The sequence below is a fragment of the Pan paniscus genome, chromosome 19 (assembly GCF_029289425.2).
Source record: "Pan paniscus chromosome 19, NHGRI_mPanPan1-v2.0_pri, whole genome shotgun sequence".
Lineage (NCBI taxonomy): Eukaryota > Metazoa > Chordata > Mammalia > Primates > Hominidae > Pan > Pan paniscus.
Window position 1 is genome coordinate 81,005,336 of NC_073268.2, and position 22,373 is coordinate 81,027,708.

At 42.9% G+C, this 22,373-nt stretch overlaps 2 protein-coding genes across 9 annotated transcripts in view; both read right to left on the minus strand.

Annotated features, from left to right (window-relative positions):
• The window catches only part of LOC100967292 (pleckstrin homology domain-containing family M member 3-like), a 37,665-nt gene extending 35,450 nt beyond the window's left edge, over positions 1-2,215 (minus strand). Inside the window, exon 1 of the mRNA XM_034942741.3 lies at positions 1,674-2,215. Within this exon, the coding sequence (XP_034798632.3) occupies positions 1,674-2,074 (401 nt within the window). The 5' untranslated portion in view covers positions 2,075-2,215. The remainder of the gene's footprint in view (positions 1-1,673) is intronic.
• A 6,462-nt stretch (positions 2,216-8,677) lies between these two features.
• On the minus strand, positions 8,678-14,497 carry LOC100967639 (uncharacterized). Of its 8 annotated transcripts, XR_010110702.1 has the most exons (5): positions 11,450-14,487; positions 10,446-10,531; positions 9,466-9,579; positions 9,131-9,241; positions 8,790-8,815 (listed from the first exon to the last, which is right to left on the minus strand). XR_010110702.1 is itself a non-coding variant. In XM_034942743.3 (3 exons), exons 1-2 carry the CDS (start codon positions 12,118-12,120, stop codon positions 10,465-10,467), a joined length of 738 nt encoding a protein of 245 aa, XP_034798634.1. In that variant the 5' UTR covers positions 12,121-14,497; the 3' UTR covers positions 8,678-8,815; positions 10,446-10,464. The 8 variants fall into 8 exon arrangements, 1 of the variants encoding a protein (XP_034798634.1); XR_004667306.3 differs by lacking the exon at positions 9,131-9,241 and having other exon boundaries at positions 8,682-8,815; positions 11,450-14,494; XR_010110703.1 differs by lacking the exon at positions 9,131-9,241 and having other exon boundaries at positions 8,682-8,815; positions 10,841-11,456.
• Positions 14,498-22,373: the final 7,876 nt, after the last annotated feature.

Consider the following 22,373-nt stretch of genomic DNA (forward strand, 5'->3'; position numbering starts at 1 on the left):
ATAACCACAGGACACTGAAAGCACTGTGCCGAGAACCCACCGGTTCAGCATCTGAGGATGGATGGATCTCAGACTGCCCAGCAGTAGTGTACTATATGGGTGGGTCAGTTGTAAAGAAGAAAAAACTGATCCATGAGCAGACACTAAAGAAAACAGTGGGATGAAATCAATACTGGGTTAAGTATGGCAGTCTGTGAGTTTGAACATATTGCCCCAATAGATTTTGTTTTAACTATTTTCCAGTAGACATTTTTTTTCATAATGCTTTCTTTTAATGCCTCAACTAGTCGCAAGAGCTTTACTAAATATTGCAACTCTTGGCCGGGCACGGTGGCTCACGTCAGTAATCCCAGCACTTTGGGAGACCAAGGCAGGCAGATTGCTTGAGCTCAGGAGTTCCAGACCAGCCTGGACAATGTGGAAAAAATCCCATCTCTAAAAATTAAAAATAAAAAAAATACACCGGGCATGGTGGTGCACACCTGTAATCCCAGCTACTTGGGAGGCTGAGGTGGGAGGACTACTTGACTATGGGAGGTGGAGGCTCCAGTGAGCCATGATCATGCCACTGCACTCCAGCCTGGGCAACAGAGCGAGACCCTATTTCATAAATAAATAAATATTGCACCTCTCTTTTTTTGGTACTAAGGCAGAACTGTACATAGACTGATTTCTCCAACTTTGAGCAACCCCAGATGGCTCTACTTGAACAGAAAAGAAATTGAAAGTTTAATCGTGTATAATCCCTTGTAAACAACCTGGGGGAAAAATGGTTAGGTTCTCGCTGGTGATATTTTACTTCAATGAGGTCATGTAGCACAATGAAAATAACGAATAACTCAGCATTAGGGAGAATTGGGATCTGATCCCATTTTTGCCATTGGTTACATGACACGCAAGTTTACTCGGCTGCTGCAGGCTTGTGTCCTCATGCATGAAATGGACTAAATAATCTCCACATTATTAATGCTTTACGACTCCGCTTTCCAAAAATGGAAATGCATTTGAAGACAATACCAGGCCCTTGAAAATGAAGAGGGAAGGGTAAAAAACAAGCTGCAACAGAGAATAGTATCAAGCTTTTAAAGAAACAAATTAACACCGAAGTCAGAGGCCCTTACAGTGTCTACACCCTTTCAGCTTGAATGTCAGCACTGGCTGTACGGAGAGAAGATTTACATGACCTTTTCCTGAAATAAGCCTTCCTCTCCTAGTAACTCAATATCACGGGTACATTTTTCCAGGTACACTAGAGTTGGGTACTGCTCTAGAGCTGCACTGTCCAATACAGTAGCCACAAGCCACATGGGGCTGTTGAGCACTTGAAAATGTGGCCAGTTGGAAGTAAGACGTACTGCAAGTGTAACATACACACAGGAATTTGAAGACGGTAAAAAAAAAAAAGGATATAAAATATTCAGCATTGATATTGATTGAAATAATATTTTGGATGCACTGGATTAAATAGAATATACTATTAAAATTAACTCCACCTGCTTCTTTATGCATTTGCTAATACGACTACTAGAAACATTAAGCTTACATAGGTGGCTTGTATTATATTTTTGTTGGACGGTGCCATTCTAGATATCCGAATCTACAAAGTGACTGAGATTCAAACTCTTCAATGAAGCACTTTTTAAATGCTCTACTTGAGAATTAATTCCACTCACTGCTCTGCTGCCGTCGCGGTCCTGACTTTCCAAGGCTGTGCCCAGAGCGCGGCACACGTGGCTCTCACACAGGCAGGCCTGCACGGCACGCAGCAGTGGAGGAGGTTACCCTGGGTCGCTGACGCCAGGGGAAGCCAAGCGACCGACCCCACACTTCTGGGCCCCGCCGGGGAAGTCCCCGGGCGCGGAAACAGGTGGTGCGCCGGCGGTTCGCAGCTGCTGGGCCCGCTGGCCTGGGCGCAGCCGGGGACGGCGACGCGCTTCCTGCCCGGGAAGGGCCCGAGCGCAGGGCCGGCTATAGCGGTCCCGCAGCTGCCTGCTTCGATTTTAGCACTCCTGCTCCCAAGAGGGAGCAACGCGGCCCTCTGTCCCTCGTAGGGCTTGAAATGTAAATTATTCATATCAGGGGAATGTGTGCTTCAAAAAGCAAGCTGGACAAGAACCGACGGGTAATCCTCGCCAAATTCTTCTATTTAACCCTCACCATTAGAAGTCTGAGGCCTGAAAAATCTCTTGACCGGAGAGATACTAACTCCACAGGTGCCCAGGATCAGGATCTACGACATAAATGAATCAAATTCACTGATTTCTAAGATTAGACAGTAGAAAATTATTAATCCTTTTTATTAGTTCAATACTTCATTCAGCATTTGCAGAGCAAAATCTGCTTGGATTTATTTACTGAAAATTATCTTCTAAAACTACAAAGATTTAACCATAGTACATAAAATTTAGTTGCAGTAGGCAAATTATATTTTTAAGCTGAACCCTAAGAAATTGTCCAAAAATATGTACAATAGTTATACACAGCACTTATGATTGCTGAATAAATGCATCATATAAAATTTAGTTCAGTTTTTAGCAAGAGTGAACGATTTCTTAGATGATTTTTCTCCTGGTCTCATAGTGCAGAGTATTCACAAATGGACCTTATATCTTCTCCAGACAACCGTCATCCCCAATTTATTCACCTAGGCAAATCTTAGTTCAAAAGAGTTTGTGAGAAAGGCTGACCTACAGGACTAAAACCGTGCTTACATTGTAGGCAAATAAAAGAAAATGTAATCGAATGGACAATAATTTTTAAAGCACATTATTCAAGGAGGAAATAAGCCCTGTAACAGAATCCATAAAACACCATGCTCCATCAGTCTCTTTTTGCTAACAGAATGACTAAGTGTTCTCTCCAATTAATTTTAATAGCAAACCACCATTTCCTAAAATGACTTAAATGGGTTCAATCAAGTAGGAGAATGAATCCAAGGGAAACCACTGACTAGGGGTATAAAATGTGCCTTACATCATATTGCATACATCAAACAATGAAAGAATTTAGGCTTCAAATTACAAGGAAAAAAAATACCTTTAAGTCTTACCCTCAAGGTAAGATAGGAAAGTGGGAAATGCTGTCTGCTCACTGGCATTCCATAAAATATTCACTGTAATTTCTGGATTTCCAAGATACATCTATCTAGCAGAGGTGGTTTGTCAAGTCTGAGCTTTTCCACCTGTCCACCCCCGTAGCAATGGGGCTGATGTTCACACCCTGCAGACCATCATCAGCATTCATGGCACCCCGACAGATAACCCCATTAAACTCTCTCCCTGACTCAGGTAAACACTTCACAATGTGAGAAGGTGAGAAAGACATTGTTACTGAAATAAACCTGAAAGCTGCTCTAAGTCTATAGAGAAAGTGTAACACTCACAAATATAAATACCATTACACACTATTTGTAAGATCCCTCATAAATGACTATGTTATAGCTGAGACCTGCAACAGAACTCCCACCACCAAATGTTGTGGTAGTGTAAGGACCATTGTTATTTTCACTTGCAAATATTCCTGAGAGGTCGTATTTTAAGCTGCTAAAAACTAAAACAGGAATAAGGTGACAACCAGCAAAAGAAAAAAAATGAGCTAATGCACTCGAGAGAGTAAGGAAGGCTCACGGAAGAGGAGGGCTGTGGTGATCAGAGCCCACGGACATCCAAAAATGTGACTTGGCTGGCCCTAACAGGGGAGCAGCTCTTCTAAAAACAAAATCACCCCCTGGAAATTATGTTGGTTGGTTCCTTGGGGCATCTACAGTTCTTTTTCAAGTTATTTACTTGCTCATTACCGCCAGTCCCAGCTTTCTTGGAAGACCTAAACATATTTGGGGAATGGAAATAATGTGCTTGCTGCCACAGACCAGGCCAGTAAGATGAGAAGATAAAGAGTTTCTAGAGTTTTTATTATTCAAAATGAGTTTCATTTCAATTCAGGTACTTGAAAGAAGGTTCTAGTCTGTTACTTTGACACAGCACAAGATCAATAGTTTATTCTGATGAAGTATTCCACCCAAATGAAAGCATAACATGCAAGTAGTCATTTATTTCAATCACTCCTATTTGAAGGTCCTCATTTTTGGAGAACAGTCAGGCATTTTATTATCCACTCTTTCCATTCCTTAAAGGCTTCCTTCCACGGGTTTCACTAAATTCCCATTATCCTCACGACTGTGTTCTGGAGTTGCTCCAGGTGTGCCAGAAGATTCATCATCAATCCACCTCACCAGTGCCTGGAAAAGCATGAAAGATGCGCACTTCAACAAACCACAGCAAAATACTATCAGGCAAGAGAGAAGCATTGGCTTCTAGATCATAGGGTGACATATCACCCCATGAAGATGCTGCATTTGATAATGATGGTGTGAATATGAAATAATGCTTATGATATACTGAGTGAAATGGCACATACCAAATACACACAGAATTACAAATGATGTCAAAAATACGCATTGAAAAAAGATGAAAAAGAAATACACTCATTCTTACACTTTGTTTCTAGCATGATAGGATATTTTTTCTCAACTTGCTGAATATTCTACAAGGCATTATATTAATTTGACATGTTTTGACATGTATGTATATACATATATAAGTGTCCACACAGGCATGGGTAGACATATGTATGTGAAAACACGTGTGTAGACATTTCTGTGCAGTCACCTGAATGCACAGTCATACCCATGAGTAGACACATGAATGTATATTGACGTTTGTGGGCAAGTGTGGGCACACACACACACATACTGAGATTAGGTACTTTCCTTCTTCCTTTTTAAAGAAAATCACTTTTTTTCCTCCTAATGAACATCATACCTCTGTCCCATATTTGGAAAGATAAATCCTGTCCTCACACTTATAGGGTTTAAAAAATAAACTTTGCCACACATATCAATATTTATTCAGTTTTGCAAAGTCAAGCTCTCTTGCCCTAAATGGAAGAGAAGCAGAAAATTTCTTCCACTATTTCTCATTGAACTGTAAGCATAAATCACTCAAAGGCAAGCTGAAGTTTTTAAGAAGGGCATTTCTTCGCATGTTTTTAAACCGCAGCTTCCTGCTTATCTTTACACTAATTTCCTCTGATAAATTATAACTCTAGAGAAGGATATAATAGATACATCAGTTTGCTACTCAGATAACCACTTCCCCCTCTTTACACTATCCATCCTTCAACTTACTTTATATCTTTCTACAATGCTGAAGCCAATAGCACACTGCAACTTGTGCAAACAGATAGGGCCAAGGTTTAGAGGGTGCCGGTCAGCTTCTTCCAAGTGGAAGAAGCCCCAGATTTCCCTATCAAAATCCTTTGCTGCTATCCACCATGCCTTGTCTTGTAAAACTTAATGGGCTGGAGGTCAAATACTTGAGAAACTGAAGTTTCAGAGTCTTTTCCCACAAAAGAAGTCTTTTTCTGAAAGTAGCAAGTACTCCAAATCAAGTACTCAAAAAGGAACCATAAAAACTAATCACATGGGTCAGGCATGGTGGCTCATGCCTGCAATCCCAGCACTTTGGGAGGCCAAGGTGGGCGGATCACCTGAGGTCAGGAGTTCAAGACCAGCCTGGCTAACATGGTGAAATCCTGTCTCTACAAAAATACAAAAATTTGCCAGGCATGATGGTAGGCGCCTATAATCCCAGCTACTCAGGAGGTTGAGGCAGGAAAATGGCTTGAACCCGGGAGGCGGAGTTGCAGTGAGCTGAGATCCCGCCATTGCACTCCAGCCTGGCGACAGAGCGAGACTCCATCTCAATAAATAAATAAATAAATAAATAAATAAATAAATAACTAAACAAATAAAATAAAATAAATCACATCAACAATAGGCAGTCATGATTTCACTCTTTAAGGACACGCTAAACAGATCTGTTACACGTGTGTCTGGAGGGGTTGCTGGCCTTCCCTCACGCAGCACTGACTGAGGACAACTGCCCTGATGTCTTGAAGCCCATGCTTTAAACCACGGCTTTAGACAGAATAACCTCGTCCCCTTCCCCACCCCCACCCCCTTTTTAAAGAGCAGCTCAACTCTATTATGTCACTAGTGTCTGGTGACCAGAATAAATACCCTTGTAACTGACTTCCTGTGTTACATTTAGAGTTATATCAACCATCTCTGCAAGCACAGAGAACACGGTTTGCTACATAACTCACCCTACAGGGTACTGCTTCATAATTCGACTTGTTTACATGATCACTTTTATTTATGTCTCTCGTTCAGTTTTTATTTTAAAGTAATAAATTTTCAAAGAAAATAAACCCATGGTAGGTTTGTTCAATCTAATTTGATTCAAAAACAACTTCCTCACCTCCCTTTACCCAGAAAATGTGGACTGATATTCGAAAATTAGGGAAAATAGCATTCTAGAAGTTAAGAAAACACTAAATCTATTCATGTATCACAAGTAACCCCCTCTGGCCAATCAAGTGTGAGCATATTTCACTACAGTAATACTTTCAGCAAGGACATTTCTTTCTTCCAATAATCCTACAAATAGAAGGTTATTTTCTTTCGTAGTCAATGCTTCTCAATTTAAAAATATGAATCTTTGTAAACTTGGAGAAAACAAGACCACTGTGTTAAGATATTGTCACTGTCTAATCCTGTCACTTTCCTATGTAAATCTTTCATGTCATGTAATATTTAAGAAACTTACAAAAAAAAAGAATTAAAGTAAAAACAGTTTGGGGAAATGTTTCCTGACCTCCTCAAATACATAAGATAAGTTAGCTAGTAATATCTAGATAAATGAACATATGGTTTTAAAATTATTTTTTTAGCTGGGTGTGGTGACTCACACCTTTTATCAAAGCACTTTGGGAGGCTGAGGTGGGAGGATCGCTTGAGCCCAGGAGTTCAAGATGAGCTTGAGCAACACAGGGAGATCCCATCTCAACAAAAAAAATAAAATAAAATAGCTGGGTGTGGTGGTCCTGTGGTCCCAGCTACTCAGGAGGCTGAGGCGAGGCAGGAGGATCCCCTCAGCCCAGGAGGCTGAGATTGCAGTGACCCATGATCAGCCTGGGTGACAGAGGGAGACCCTGTATCAAAAGAAAAATGAAAGGTAGATAAAATAAATTTTTAATGTTTCCATCTCTATCAGGTTAGTAATAAGAGAGAAAACTTATGATAAAAAGCTACCTCACACCACCAAAATCAGTAAGAGAGTAGTGACCCACGTCTCCAAGACTGCATGTTGGTAGGGCCACGGGGGCCACAAGAAACCTCACATAAATGGAGAATAAAGAATAAACGAGTAAGTGGGAAGAGGCTCTATAGCCCTACAGCCCCCACCTCTAGTAGAAACATTTGTCCCAAAAAGCTTACCACCCCACACAAATCCTAAGGCTAATGTAACATCCAGACAGACCATAAACTCTCAGGATAGTCCCTGTACTTACTCCCCATCCCCAGAACACTAATGAACCACTCCCCTTAGGGGGCCTTTTCCCTTTCAAGTCTGTCTTGGATTATTGGGGATGAAGTTAGAGAAGTAAGAGCAAAAATGAACGGGAGGGGAGAAGTAGAGAGATAACAAAAAAAGGTTAAAAATATAACCTGTTTCCAGAACCTTTCCCATCCCCAATATTACCATGCAGAGTTCCTAATGAGTCAATGTTTATTATGTATCTCAAATCAAAGATGGAAGTTTTTACTTTTTAAATTAAAAAACAAACAAAAAACAAATGTCGTATGATGAGAAAGAAGCAACACTTAGTCTATGGCTATCCTAACTGTGCAAGATGACTATGAAAAGAATTGAAAAACAATTAGCAAGATTTTCACATCCATTAATGATAGCTCAAACTGTAATTGGCTTAATTCACCTTGCTACTGAATTACTGACGTTTACTAGCTGTTATGCTGAATACCTATATATATGCCAGGCCTATATATGCTTTTTTTTTTGAGACACGGTCTCAATTTATTGCCCAGGCTGGAGTACAGTGGTGCGATCACGGCTCACTGCAGCCTCAACCTCCTGGGCTCAAGCAATCCTCTCACCTCAGCCTCCTGCATAGCTAGGACTACAGGTGTGTGCCACCATGCCCAGCTAATTTAGTTTTTTTAATTTTAATTTTTTGTAGACATGTGGTCTCACTATGTTGTCCAGGCTTATCCACACTTTTTATGTACAGGCACTTTTATGTAAATTATCTCCAAATGACTCCATGATGTGGGTATTGTTACCTTTAAGGTCCTGTAGGTAGTGAGTGGCCAACCAGAACCTAGATTATCGCAATCTACCAACAGCACACTTCCCATTATGGCATAATGTCTCAACTGAAAATACTATACAGTTTTAAATATCAATATGATTCTTGGTTGGAATTTTTTTCCCTCTTTTAACATCTTCAAATATTCTCAAGTTGAAGAAGCTTCTAACAACAATGCCAAAAACGGAATACCATCTGTCAAAGAGGCCTGTCCAAAGACAAAATTCCACAAGTCTCTTGGGTAAAGATCAATCATTGTTATTCCCACAACACAGAAGGCATCTTCAGGTTTCTTCTTTTTCAAGAACTTCAGGATGTCCCCTATTTAAGAAGAAATACATAAATGTATGAGTGTATATTATATACATACGCTTCCTTTACTCAGTTCAAATTGCAAAGTTGTGTAATTCACCTGCATGAATTTGTAGGTTTTGTGTGTTCTCATTGACTCTAAAGGAACACCTTGTTGTAGAAACAGGAACTGGTTTTAGCAGTTTTACTCTCAAGCGATAGAAATATGCTTTACAGTAGCCCGTGAGCCATTTAATATATTCTTCACTGATAATTCTGGTGCTTCATAGAGATCCTATAATATGGAAGAACATTTAAAAACAGACTTTTAAGACGATTATTCAGTGTTTACCCAGTCTATGAGTAAGAGGATTCAAATTAGAAACAAAACCAACTCTAAATTTTCAATACACCTTTAACATTCATCGGTGTTGATATGAATTTTAAAAAAATGTTCTAGGTCTGTTTGGCTACAAAACTTGTACCATTGCAATGAATATCAAAAATGATCCTAAAATGGCCCATCTGAATCAGACCAATAGCCCGGACTATTCCTGACAACAGAACCATTGCAAAACCGAACCCAAACTAGCACATTACCAGTATTTACCAATGGACTGTATATAAATACTGCGTTTGTCTGGAGAGGGTGTCTTTCTGTAAGGATGACTGAAGAACTGTTCAAAGTCTTGGGGGGCCTCAGGGTGGGAGGTGATCCAATCTGATGGAGAATGCAAGGTCCAAAGAGATCACTGGCTGGCTGGAATGCTTCATTCATTAAACGCTGTTCCCCAGCATCTACTTTCTCATACTGTGACACAAGCACTGGATTCTTTGAGATGACAGCTATTTTTAGTGTCTGTTCGGAATACCGTACTATTTGCATCTAACAAAAAAATACAAGCAGTCAAATATAAAAATACATATCCATATTGGGGACTTTACCTATTCTCCATATACAGCTCTGATTTCTCCCTAGAGTGAAATGACTGACTGCTAATGCTTTAGAGTGGTCACACTTAGAGTGGTTTCCTCATGTCCAATCAATTTCTTGGGGACCTAAGAAATTAAAAAGACAATCATGAAATCCATTCCTCCATCTCATATGGAACCTGCTCCCATTACAAAAACTAGTGGTGGCCAGGCGTGGTGGCTCATGCCTGTAATTTCAACACTTTGGGATAGGAGGACTGCTTGAGGCCAGAAGTTTGAGAACAGCTTGGGCAACATGGTGAGACCCTGTCTCTACAAAAAACTTAAAAATTCCCTGGGCATAGTGGTGCACACCTGTGGTCCTAGCTACCAGGGAGGCTGAGGTTGCAGTGAGCCATGATCGTGCCACTGCACTCCAGCCTGGGCAAGAGTCCAAAACAAACAAAAAAAATCTCATGGTGACCATAGGAGCAGGACCTCACACCCAATTTCCTTCTTTTGGGGAATAATATTGGCCTGGCATGGTGGCTCATGCTTATAATCCCAGCACTTTGGGAAGCCAAGGCAGAAGGATTACTTGAGCCCAGGAGTTTGAGATCAGCCTGGGCATCATGGCAAAACCCCATATCTAAAAAAAAAATTAGCCAGGCATGGTGGTGTGCACTTGTAGTCCCAGCTACTTGGGAGGCTAAGGTGGGAGGGTCATCTGAGCCCAGGAGGTCGAGGCTGCAGTGGGCTGTGATCGTGCCACTGCACTCCAGCCTGGGCAACAGAGACTTTGTCTCAAAAGATCATATTATGAATTAACTCATTAGTGCCACATGAAAAATACTCCTCGTTTCTAGTGTGACTCAAAGATCTTCAACATCAAATAAAAACAAAACTAATGTAAGCCCTATCATTTCTGCAATTTAACTGCAGGCTGAGAAGCTACGGCTTAGTCACATCACATTAGGGAAGACATCAGATGACTAATCAAAAGCCAGACTCACAATGACAGGTTTCTTCCATTCACATCGTGTTCCTATGTAGAGTTTTCATCCTTCCTCTTGAATGGGTCAGATGTTCCACCACGAGACTTTTTGAATTAGACAAGGAAAAAACTGAACATCTCTGTCTGGATCATCCCTGTCATATTTTCTAATCATCTAGATTTTGCCAGTTTAATGATAGACAACTGATGGGAAAACTTAAGCTAATGTCTGTTCTGATCGAACCTCTGAATTCTGGGGTTGAAGAGGCTGGCTGAAATTCCAGATCAAATGTCTCTGTACTCAAAGCTCTGATAAGAGCATAAGCTCATCCTCACTCCTACACAACTGGGCTGAAATCTGACTTCTACAGGACAAAATATAAAACCAGATGGACCTTCCAGTGGTCCACCTACCTTGATTAGGAAGGAAGGCTCCCATGGAAGCTTTTATCTCACAAGGACAGACATGTCTGGGCCTGGCCAGAAGGAAGTTGTGGAGTGTGCCTTCATCTTTATATTAACGAAGGCAGCGTGAAAAGTCAGGAGGCCTCCCCTTGCCTCCCAAGCCTAATCTAGGGAAGCTGCGGGAGAAGATGGGCAGGGGGCGCACAATATGGTCACTGTAGTGGGCTGGAGGCCTGGGACGCTGTGGTCCCAAAACCAGAACATCTCGGGCCAACCGGGAGAAGTTGGCCACCCTGGCTGGTTGCCTACAGCAACTCGCACTGTGGGCTCTGGTCCGTGCAGGCACAACCCAGGCTCCGGCTGGGGGTGGAGTAGGGCTTCCCCGGGGACTCTCGCTTCGCCTCTTCTTCCCCCAGGAGCCTCTGGAAAGGCCTCCCTGGCTCCCCAGAGGCACTCCGCCCCCGCAGTCCCCGCGGCTTCCGCCACGTCCGTCCCTCCTACATCCTCATCCCTCTCCACTGACCGCGACTGGCGCCCGCCTCTACGACCCGGCTGCCCCGCCCAGCTCTGACAGCACCTGCGAACCGCCCTGACCCAACAGGCCTCGACACCACTCACCCGCGACATCCCTCACGCGCGTGCGCACCGCGTCTCTTCGCACTACGCCACGCCCACTGGCGCCACGCGACGCGCCGCTCCAGCGCACACGCTCTCTGGGCCCCGCCCCACTCACGACCCGCCCGCGCCACGCCCCTGAGCGCGCCAGAGCTGGAGTTCGGCGGCCGCGGCTCGCCTTTTCCTGAGTAGAGGGTCACGAGGGGACTACAAGCCCCAGCCGTCCGCCCCCGCAGTCGCCAGTTCCCCGTCTGCCCTCGCCGGGGCTCCGCGGCCTGGTTCTCCAGAGCCACAGACGCGCCCGCGTCACCAGGGTCGCCCGTGTGGGAACGTGCTCGGCAGGCTGCGGGTTTGAGAGGCGTCCCGGCGTGACGAATGCAACCAGCGTAGCCCCCAAATGAGTCGGCGGCCGCCGCAGGTTGTCGTACAGCCGCGGCGCTCCGTGGGGCAGTCACCCGCAGGACTTTCCCTTCTTTATTTGTTGGGGGCGGCGGGGACTGGAACCCAGACGCGCAAGTGTGGGGCGTGTCCTCGTGGCGTCCCTGGCGCTCCGAGGCCGAGACCCGGATGCCAGGAGAGGCAGTGAGGTCGGAAAGGCACCGCGGGGCCAGCATTAGGGCTGAGCTAGTTCTGTGGCCTCGGGTGGGACGGTCAATCTCTCTGGGCCTCGCCATTCTCTTTCTTTTTCTTGCTTTTTGTTTGTTTGTTTGTTTAAGACGGAGTCTCTCTCCGTCGCCCAGGCTAGAGTGCCGTGGCCCAATCTCGGCTCACTGCAACCTTTGCCTCCTGGGTTCAAGCGATTCTCCTGCCTCACCCTACCCAGTAGCTGGGACTACAGGTGCCCACTATCACGTCCGGCTAATTTTTGTATTTTTAATACAGACGGGGTTTCACCATTTTGGCCAGGCTGGTCTCGAACTCCTGACCTCAGGTTATCCGCCCGCCTTTCCCTCCCAAAGTGCTGGAATTACAGGCGTGAGCCACCTCGTCCGGCCTCAGTTCTTTTGAAGTCATTTTACCATCCTCTGGATTTTCCTCATCCTAATTCTCCTTCCCAATCTCCAGGAAAGACAGGCACATTTTCTTGATGACTTCAGCACTTGTAACCCCTTGTTGGCTCTCCTTAGAGGACATTAACTCTGTGTGTTTGAACCTTTCAACTTCGAGGATCTCCTCAGCCCATCCTTATTTGTTCACCCTTCTGGATCATGAAATCTCCAAATTTGTCTTTTGAACCCAGTGCCCATATCCACCCTCACCCGAACCCATTCTTGAATAAAATGCATTCCTACCATGACTGTTCTCAAAGTTTGAAGTTGAGCATACCGATGCGCCACTCCTGCTTCAATGCTTGAGAAGTCGTAGGCTTTCTTCTATGTGCCTTTTGACTGGGCGCCTATCTCCCGACAGCCTGAGGTGGTGTAGCACAGGGGCGAAGGTGGTCTGTGCTTGAATCCCAAAACCCTCACTAGCGTGGGACCTGTGCCAGTTACTTGACCTCTTTTTCATCTCTTCACTAGTTTGTAAAACGGAGACAATTACAGCACATCTTTTATTGTTATTATTTGACACGAAGTCTCGCTCTGTCACCCATGCTGGAGTGCAGTGGCGTGATCTTGGCCCACTGCAACCTCTGCCTCCTGGGTTCAAGCGATTCTCGTGTCTCAGTCTCCCGAGTAGCTGGGATTACAGGCACGCACCACCACGCCCGGCTAATTTTTGTATTTTTAGTAGAGACAGGGTTTCACCATGCTGGCCAGGCTGGTCTCAAACTCCTGACCTCAGGTGATCCATCTACCTCGGCCTCCCAAAGTGCAGGGATTACAGGCATGAGCCACCGCGCCCCGCCTACAGCACATCTTAGCAGAATTTTAGGGATCAAATGAGTTCCTTTGGATATTGTGCCTGTTTTTGACTGAACGGCTGTCTTCTGACATCCTGAGTGGCTTCTTTAGCTTAGTTGTCACCTCTTCTAAAGCCTCATCCTGCCTCATGACAAAACTTCTCTTCTGCCTGTTCATTGCCTTGTGTGTACATAATAATACTGCAGTTGTCCTTGTCACAATGATTGTAACCTATTTCTTACATGTCACCCTTACTCAACTGTGAGATGCTTGAGGGTAAAGACTCTCATACGGGGTGTCTGAAGCATAAAAGGTATTCACTAGATTTTCAGTCAGTGTTTTTTTGTTGTTTTTTGTTTTGTTTTTGTTGTTGTTGTTGTTTTGAGACGGAATCTCACTCTGTCGCCCAGGCTGGAGTGCAGTTGCGTATCTGAGCTCACTGCAAGCTCCGCCTCCTGGGTTCACGCCATTTTTCTGCCTCAGCCTCCCGAGTAGCTGGGACTACCAGTGCCCGCCACCACGCCCAGCTAATTTTTTTTTTTGTATTTTTAGTAGAGGCGGGGTTTCACCGTGTTAGCCAGGATGGTCTCGATCTCCTGACAGTTTTTTGGTATTCATTAAAAAGAACTTCATTTTGCATTTAAACTGTTTAAATTTCTGAATCGTGAACTTTGTACTTGCTCAAAAATTTTAGGATAGCATGTTTCTGCATGGTCTAATTTTTTTTTTTTTTAAAAAACTTACCAGGCGTGGTGTCTCATGCCTATGATCCCAGCACTTTGGGAAGCTAAGACAGGAGGATCACTTGAGCCTAGGAGTTCCAGACCAGCCTGGTCAACATAGGGAGACCCCATCTCTAGAAAAAAAGCCAGGTGTAGTGACACATGCCTGTAGTCTCAGCTACTTGGGAGGCTGAAGTGGGAGGATGGATTGAGCCTGGGAGGTCGAGGCTGCAGTGAACCATGATTCACAGCACTTTAGCCTGGGCAACAGAGTGAGACCCTGTTCAAAAAAGTAAATAAACAAACACCTTAGTGCTTCAGGGGGGTTAGTTTTTTTTTTTTTTTTTCATTAGAAGAAAAAGACACTTTCTCTTACTAAGGTATTTTTGCCTGTTAACTAATATGCAGTTGCAAAATGAACCATAGGCTGTTTGCATTTCAAAGAACACTACAAGTTCTGATATTTAGAAATGAGTGTATATGCCAGTGGCCCAAGGTTGGAAAAGAAAGTTGGTAACAACATTAGAAGGTGGCAGAAATCAGGAAAGAAATGTAACATATACGGCGGATGAAGGGTTTAAAAATAGCTTTTACATATCAACACGGAAAAACACCATGACATAAAAATGAGCAAAAAATATGAACCATATAATCCGAATGGTTCATTAACATCCATGTGTTCAACTTTATTGAACACATGAATGAACTCAAACGAAAACCACTCTAATAATTTTTTCTTACCTGCTAATTTGGCCAAAGTGTTTATTTTGAAATAATTTCAAGCTAACAGAAAAGTGGCAAAAATAGTATAAAGAATCCCTGCATTCTCTTCACCCAGATTCCCCAGTACTTAACATTTTACCTCATTTCTTTATCATTCTCTTTCTTTCTGTGTCTTTATCTCTGTCTCTCTCTATATGTAAATGTACATTGTTTCCCTGAACTGTTTGAGAGTAAATTGCAGGCTGGGGGGCGGGTGCAGTGGCTCACGCCTGTAATCCCAGCACTCTGGGAAGCTGAGGTGGGTTGATCACTTGAGGTCAGGAGTTTGAGACCAGCCAGGCCAAAATGGTGAAACCCAATCTCTACTAAAAATACAAAAATTAGCAGGGTGTGGCGTTGCATGCCTGTAATCCCAACTACTTGGGAGGCCGAGGCAGGAGAATCGCTTGAACCCAGGAGGCGGAGGTTGCAGTGAGCTGAGATCACGTTATTGCACTCCAGCCTGGGCAACAGAGCAAGACTGTCTCCAAAAAAAAGTAAGTTGCAGACATGATGCCCTGCACTCCTAAATACCTCATAGTATATTCCCAAAAATCAAGCACATTTTCGTAAGTAGCCACAGTACAACTAAAACATGAGTCCATACTGACATTTCCAATTCCAGTCCAGCCTGACACCACAGAGTTCATTCATTCTAGCCTTCCATTTTTCCATATGTATGATGTCCTTCATCAGTAGAGAGAAACCTGGCTCCTGTTATTCACAATTTATTTCTTTATTTGCTCTGTACTAGAATATGTACTAAAAATAATTTCAGAATTCCTAATCCATAGCACTGCAGGAAAACAATTCTACCAATTAGTATGTATTTAAGGTTCTTTATAGCCAGAGGATATATATTAAAATAACTGTGTTCAAGTTACCTACCTAGGTTAGTTCCCCCTCCCAATTCTGCCCTTCAGTGTAGTATTGTTATTAACACGAAATATAGTTAGGTTCATTTATTTTTGTTTGCATTCCATTTTATGAATTTCCCCCCAACCTTGATCTTTTTTTGATTGTGTGATACATTAACATGGTTACTAAAAAGTTGTATTTGATGATAATGTCCAATGATGGTAGACTGTCCTGGTGGAGTGTATAAACAGGTCGAATCTTTCTGGTGAACAATCTGACATGGAGTATTAATAGCTTTTAAAATGTTCATACCTATTGACCCAATAAGAGATCTCACAGACTTATGGTTAAGGATAGTCAACAAAATATTATTTATAATTATGAAAATTAGAAACAATCAAAATATCCAGCTATTGGAGACTGGAAAAGCATAAATTATAATCATAGACCATAAATTACATGTACATTCATATGTTAGAATACTAAGCATCTATTTAAAATCATTTCTCAGCTGGGCACAGTGGCTCATGCCTGTAATCCCAGCACTTTGGGAGGCCAAAACAGGCTGATCACCTGAGGTCAGGAGTTCAAGACCAGCCTGGCTAACATGGCGAAACCCGGTCTCTACTAAAAATACAACAATTAGCCAGGTGTGGTGGCACATGCTTGTAGTTCCAGCTACTCAGGCGGCTGAAGCAGGAGAATCGCTTGAACCTGGGAGAAGGAGGTTGCAGTGAGCCATGGTCACACCACTGCACTCCGGCCTGAGCGACAGAGCGAGACTGTCTCAAGAAAAAAACAAAAATCATTTCTCAAAGACAGTAGTGACCTAGAGAAATGCTAAGGGGAAATAAAGTGTGACACAGAAATGTTTACACGTCGTAATTTATTTATTTATTTTTTTTTGAGACGGGGCCTTACTCTGTCACCCAGGCTGGAGTACAGTAGTGTGATTACAGCTCACTGCAGCCTGGACGTCTCAGGATCAGGTGATTCTCCCACCTCAGCCTCCCAAGTAGCTGGGATTATAGGTATGCACCATTACACTTGGCTAATGTTTTGTGTTTTTTGTAGAGAAGGGGTTTCACCATGTTGCCTAGGCTTGTTTTGGTTTTGAACTTCTGGGCTCAAGCCATCTGCATGCCTCCACCTTCCAAAGTGCTGGGATTACAGGCATGAGCCATCTTGCCTGGCCTATATGTTGTAATCTTATTTTTGTTTTAAAAAGATGTGCTTGGCCGGGCATGGTGGCTCATGACTGTAACTCCAGAACTTTGGGAAGCTGAGGCAGGCAGATCATCTGAGGTCAGGGGTTCGAGACCTGCCTGGCCAACAAGGCGAAACCCCATCTCTACTAAAAAATACAAAAATTAGCTGGGCATGGTAGCACACGCCTGTAATCCCAGCTACTCGGGAGGCTGAGGCATGAGAATCACTTGAACCGGGGTGGCGGAGGTTGCAGTGAGCCAAGATCGTGCCACTGTACTCACTCTGTGTCCAAAAAAAAAAAAAAAAGAAAGTGCTGATAAGTAATAATCTATGAATAATGAGATATTTGGTGGTTTTGATTTCTCTTTCTGTCTCCTGCTTTACTTGTTAATTTGCCTTTTCCAAACTTTCTACAATAAGTATTATTACTTTTACAGTCAGAAAGCAATTTAACAAGTCAGTAGTGTATTAATATTTAGGCATTCCTAAATATACAAATGACCCTTGGGCATAACAGCTTCTCCATGTTTTCTAGGTGGTTCTCTGCCTCTGTCTTTCTGCCTAGGCTTTCGGCTGCTCCTCAATCTATTTTTCTATGGTCTCTGAATTTTACTTACACCAACATACCACTAACTAGAGATTCATTTATATTAACAACCAAGCCATCCTTTGTCTTCCTAATTTGTTGACTTTATTTTAAAATTACTTTATGGACTGGGTGCAGTGGCTCACGCCTGTAATCTCAGCACTTTGGGAAGCCAAGGCAAGCGGATCACTTAGGTCAGGAGTTCGAGACCAGCCTGGCCAATGTGGCGAAACCCCGTCTCTGCTAAAAAAAAAAAAAAAAAAAAAAACCACACAGAAGATTAGCCAAGTGTGCCAAGTGTGGTGGCACACACCTGTAGTCCCAGCTACTTGGGAGGCTGAGGCAGGAGAATCGCTTGAACCTGGGAGGCAGAGGTTGCAGTGACCTGAGATCACACCACTGCATTTCAGCTTGGATAATAGAGCAACACTTGGTCTCAAAAAATAAATAAATAATAAAATTACTATATATATGAAAATATTCCAAATATACATTTTTAAAAGCTAAGAAGTACTAAAAGCATTGTAATGAAAAGTAATAGTCCCCACCCCATAGGCCAACTTCCTAGAGGCTACTGTTCTCAACTCCTTGGCTGTTTTTTTCTGGTATTTATCTCCATGTTTCTCAACAATGTGTGTATAGTGAGATTTCTTGATCTTTTGATTTTAGGTAGCATCTGTTAATTTATTGCCATGAGAGATGAGGACTTAACTCTCATACATCATACTTTCTACCTCTCATTCCTCTGGTGATTATATCACACATTTTGGTTGAATCTGGTGGTCAGTGTTTACATTATGATGATTATGCAAACATTGTGTACTACAGAGCCAAGTAGTGTACTATGACCATGCTTTCTTTCTTGTAGAACCTCTTTATTTTTGCCTAGAGTTAATCATCACTTGATTTCTATTATTTATTTTCTTTTAAAAAACTATATAACATGCATGTGCCTTATTTTTTATGATTCTCTGATTCTTTACTTTGTTTTTTAATGCTTCTCTACATGGCCCGTTTACACTAGTTACATTTTTTTTCTGGGTACCCTCATCTCCACATTCCTATCTATACTGGTCGTCCATGGGCCTACTGCATAGCTGTTCCTAGGACTGCAACTACACTTTGCTCTGTTGGATCCCCTGTTTCTTAAATTACTAAATTCTGTCTTCCTCTTTCCTGGCCTACTCCTTTGGTTTCAGTAGCACATCCCCAGAACCTTCTGGAATAAAGGTACATAGAGATAAATATTTTGAGATCTTTGACATCTGAAAATGTTTTTATCCTGCCCTCATACTTGATTGAGAATTTATTGAGTTGGCGTGGAATTCTAGATTGCAAATCATTTCCCCTCAGAATTATAAACAGTTTGCTCCAGTTTCTTCTGACTTCCAATGTTTCTACTGAGATGTTCAATGCCATTTTGATTCCTAGTTCTTTGTATGTTATCTGTTATTTTTAGGAAGATTTTAGGGCCTCCTTTTTATCCTTAGCGTTCTGAAGGGTTATAAAGATGTGCCTTAGCCTGAACCTTTCTTCTCATTCATTTTGTGGCTCACTTAGCAGGCCCTTTGATACTGAGACTCTTATCCTTTCATTCTGAGAAATTTTCTGGTATTTTTTTTTTATAATTTCCTTCCCTCCATTCTTGCTGGATGTTGGACTTTCAGAATAGATCCTCAAATTTTCTTATCTCTCACATTTTTTCCATCTTTTTGTACTACATTCTGAAGTTTTTATCAATTATTTTTTTTCTTTTTCTTTTCTTTTCTTTTTTTTTTGAGACAGAGTTTCGCTCTGTTGCCCAGGCTGGAGTGCAGTGGTGCGATCTCAACTCACTGCAACCTCCACCTCTTGGTTTCAACCAGTTCTCTGCCTCAGCCTCCCTAGTAGCTGGGATTACAGACACCCACCACATGCCCAGCTAATGTTTTTTTTTTTTTTTTGTATTTTTAGTAGAGACCGGGTTTCATCATCTTGGCCAGGCTGATCTTGAACTCCTGACCTCGTGATCCACCCATCTCGGCCTCCCAAAGTGCTGGGATTATAGGTGTGAGCCACTGTGCCCAGACTTTATAAATTATCTTCTATCTTTTCTTTTGAATACTTACTTTAAACTATTCTGCTTTTTCATAGCCAAAATCCCTTTCTTGTTATGATTATTTTATTTTGCACCCTGCAATGGTTTGAATGTCTGTGTCCCCCCAAAATTTCTATGTTGAGACCTAACCCCAACGTGATAGTATTTGTAGATGGGAACCTTTGGGAGGTGATCAGGCCATGAGAATGGAACCCTTATGAATAGTAATAGTGCCTTTATAAAAGAGACCCAAGGGAGTCAGCTCACCCCTTCCTCCACGTGAGGCCACTGCAAGAAGACACTATCTCTGAACCAGAAAGCAGGCCCTCCCCAGACACCAAATCAGCACCTTGATCTTGGATTCCAGTCCCTAGAACCATGAGAAATAAATTTCTTTGTTTATAAACCACCCAGTGTATCATATTTTGTTATGGCATCCTGAAAGTCTAAAATACATCCTATTTCATGGATAAAATGTCTTTTCTTATTTCTCTATAGATAGTAACTATACTACTTTTGAAGATTTGTTCTGTTGTTTCCTCTGTTTTGGTCTTTTTGTTTCATGTTAGAACTTTCCATAAACATCTGGTAATCTTTGGCTATCTGTTAAGATTTCATTATGAGGCACAAAAAACTGGTGGGGGGTTCTGTGTGCATGAATGTGGCTTATTCTCAGAGGCGATCTGGCAGATAATCAGCTTATTCACTGAGGGGAGTCTCCCAGTGTCTGAACCTGAAAGTTTCTTCTCTGTGACCATTGCATTTTTTTCCAGAGTAGGATCGTTTCCTAACTGACTGCCAGTGTTCTGGAAGCAGGTGCAGTGAAGAGCCTAAGAGTCCCACTAATGTGTGTGTGAATTCTGAATCCTTAGCCACCGTGTTCATCCCTAACCCATACTGCCACAAGGACTCTCAAGTCTCACAACCAATTCATTTTAACACAAGAAGATATTAAGAGGGTTAAGAGGTTCTCCATGATTCACCTACTAGTGTGAATTCATATCTTCTCCTTTTGCTTTTCCCCTGGCCCTTAGCTGATATCAACTGCTCTGAGGAAATGGAAGTCTGATTGGTCAGGAAGCAGGAATAGTGGGTAATTTGGGGTCCCAGACCCCCCTTAGCAGGCAAGCAGCCCAGAGGTGGGTAAAGCACATTAGGAAAGGGTGCTGCAATCCAGGGACTAGGGCCCTGGACCTGGACGCCAAAAGGGAGTTGAGAAAGTAGAAAAGAAAACTACTTATGCTTAAATTGTGCTCAGAGCCAGGTCTCTATGCAAAGGAGCAGCAGGTGACCTGATTTCTCCCTCCTGCACTGCAGAGAACCTGCCCTCAAAGACCCAGAGCTCAGCTTCAGTAGAAGTTAACAGCACTGTGCGAGCGAACCTGAGAACCCAGTCACCCTGAGAAAAACGGTTTCTAGGAGAAAACACATTCTTTGATCCAAACAACCAACTTACAAATGATCTTTTGGACCACGTCCTGCCTGCAAACTGAGGCTCAATTCACCTTTAATGGGCCAGCTCTGGCAGTGCCAAGGGAGAGAGGCCATTAGCAGAAATGAAAAAAGCAAGAAATCTTTTAGTCCATTAGGTTAAAAGAAGATTTTTCATGCTTTATTATTTATGATTTGCGACTTCAGTTACTGTTTCCTGGAACAAATGTTATGATTCAACTTCTATTTACTGAAGCAAATAGATGCTTATCAGCAGTCATGCTACAAATCACAAAGCAGTCAGTAAGGCCTTTGAGGCTGTGGCCTCTTTTGCAATTCTTTGATGTCGTCAGGCAACTTATTTTCTGTGCCTTAGAGAGTTTCCAAAAGCTACCACAATCTGATGTGTGTGTGTGTGTGTGTGTGTGTGTGTGTACATTTGTGTGTGTATATCTACATGCACTCTTTCTGTCTCTCTCTCTCTATATATATATATGGCATATAAATACAGTAAATTCAAAGAATTGAGCAAAAGCAGATTTTGGTTTTTACTTTAAGAATATCATTTCACTTCCTGAAAAATTAGGAATTAGGAGTCCTAAGAATACCACATAGCATTTAGGAAGACTTGAGTGGGAGCTAAGAAAGTTCGAATGAGGGGAGGAAGAAAGTCCCTGGTCAGCCTGGTATAGTGACTCAAGCCTGTAATCCCAGCACTTTAGAAGGCTGAGGTGGGAGGATTGTTTGAGCTCAGGAGTTTGAGATCAGCCTGGGCAACCTAGCAAGACTCTGATCTCTATTAAAAAAAAGAAAGGAAAGAAAGCCTGGGCAGTGGCCTCAGTGAACCCTCGAGGATGCTGTGATCCTCTTGGTGACGTCCCCAGCCTCTGCTTCAGGATGACAGCATGGTCTCCTGCACCATAGCTCGGTCTGAAATTTTCGGTTTTTCTTTCAAGTTCCCCTTTTTCAGTCTTCAAGGGGGATGGAGGAGGTGGCCTGAATAAGACATAAATGAAAGAGGAAGTGTCTCAGCACCAACCAAACGTAAAACAGCGACAGCGACCCACTTCGCTTGTGACCTCTACGGAAATACTGAAGACGTCCTCTGTGTCCTTTTAGACTTTCTGGGGGAGGGGACAGCTGCTGCCCAGAAGCAAGCAGCTTCCTTTTGGCCAGGTCAGTGCAGGGAACCAACAAAGACAGGGACCTGTGGCCAGAAGAAGCACAGCCACAGCAGGTATCTGATTGGACTGAGCCAGGAAAGGCCTTCTTGCCCTTAGGGACCCCTCAAAGCTTCTTTCCCACAAGCTGGAAACTGCTTGGCTCACTGCTGTCCTAAATGCAGGTGCCAGCCGAGGGGGTTACCCTAGGACCGTGAGCCATTAACAGCTTGTCTCAAATACGCTTCTCCAAGGCAGTCAGCGACTCTCCACTGAAC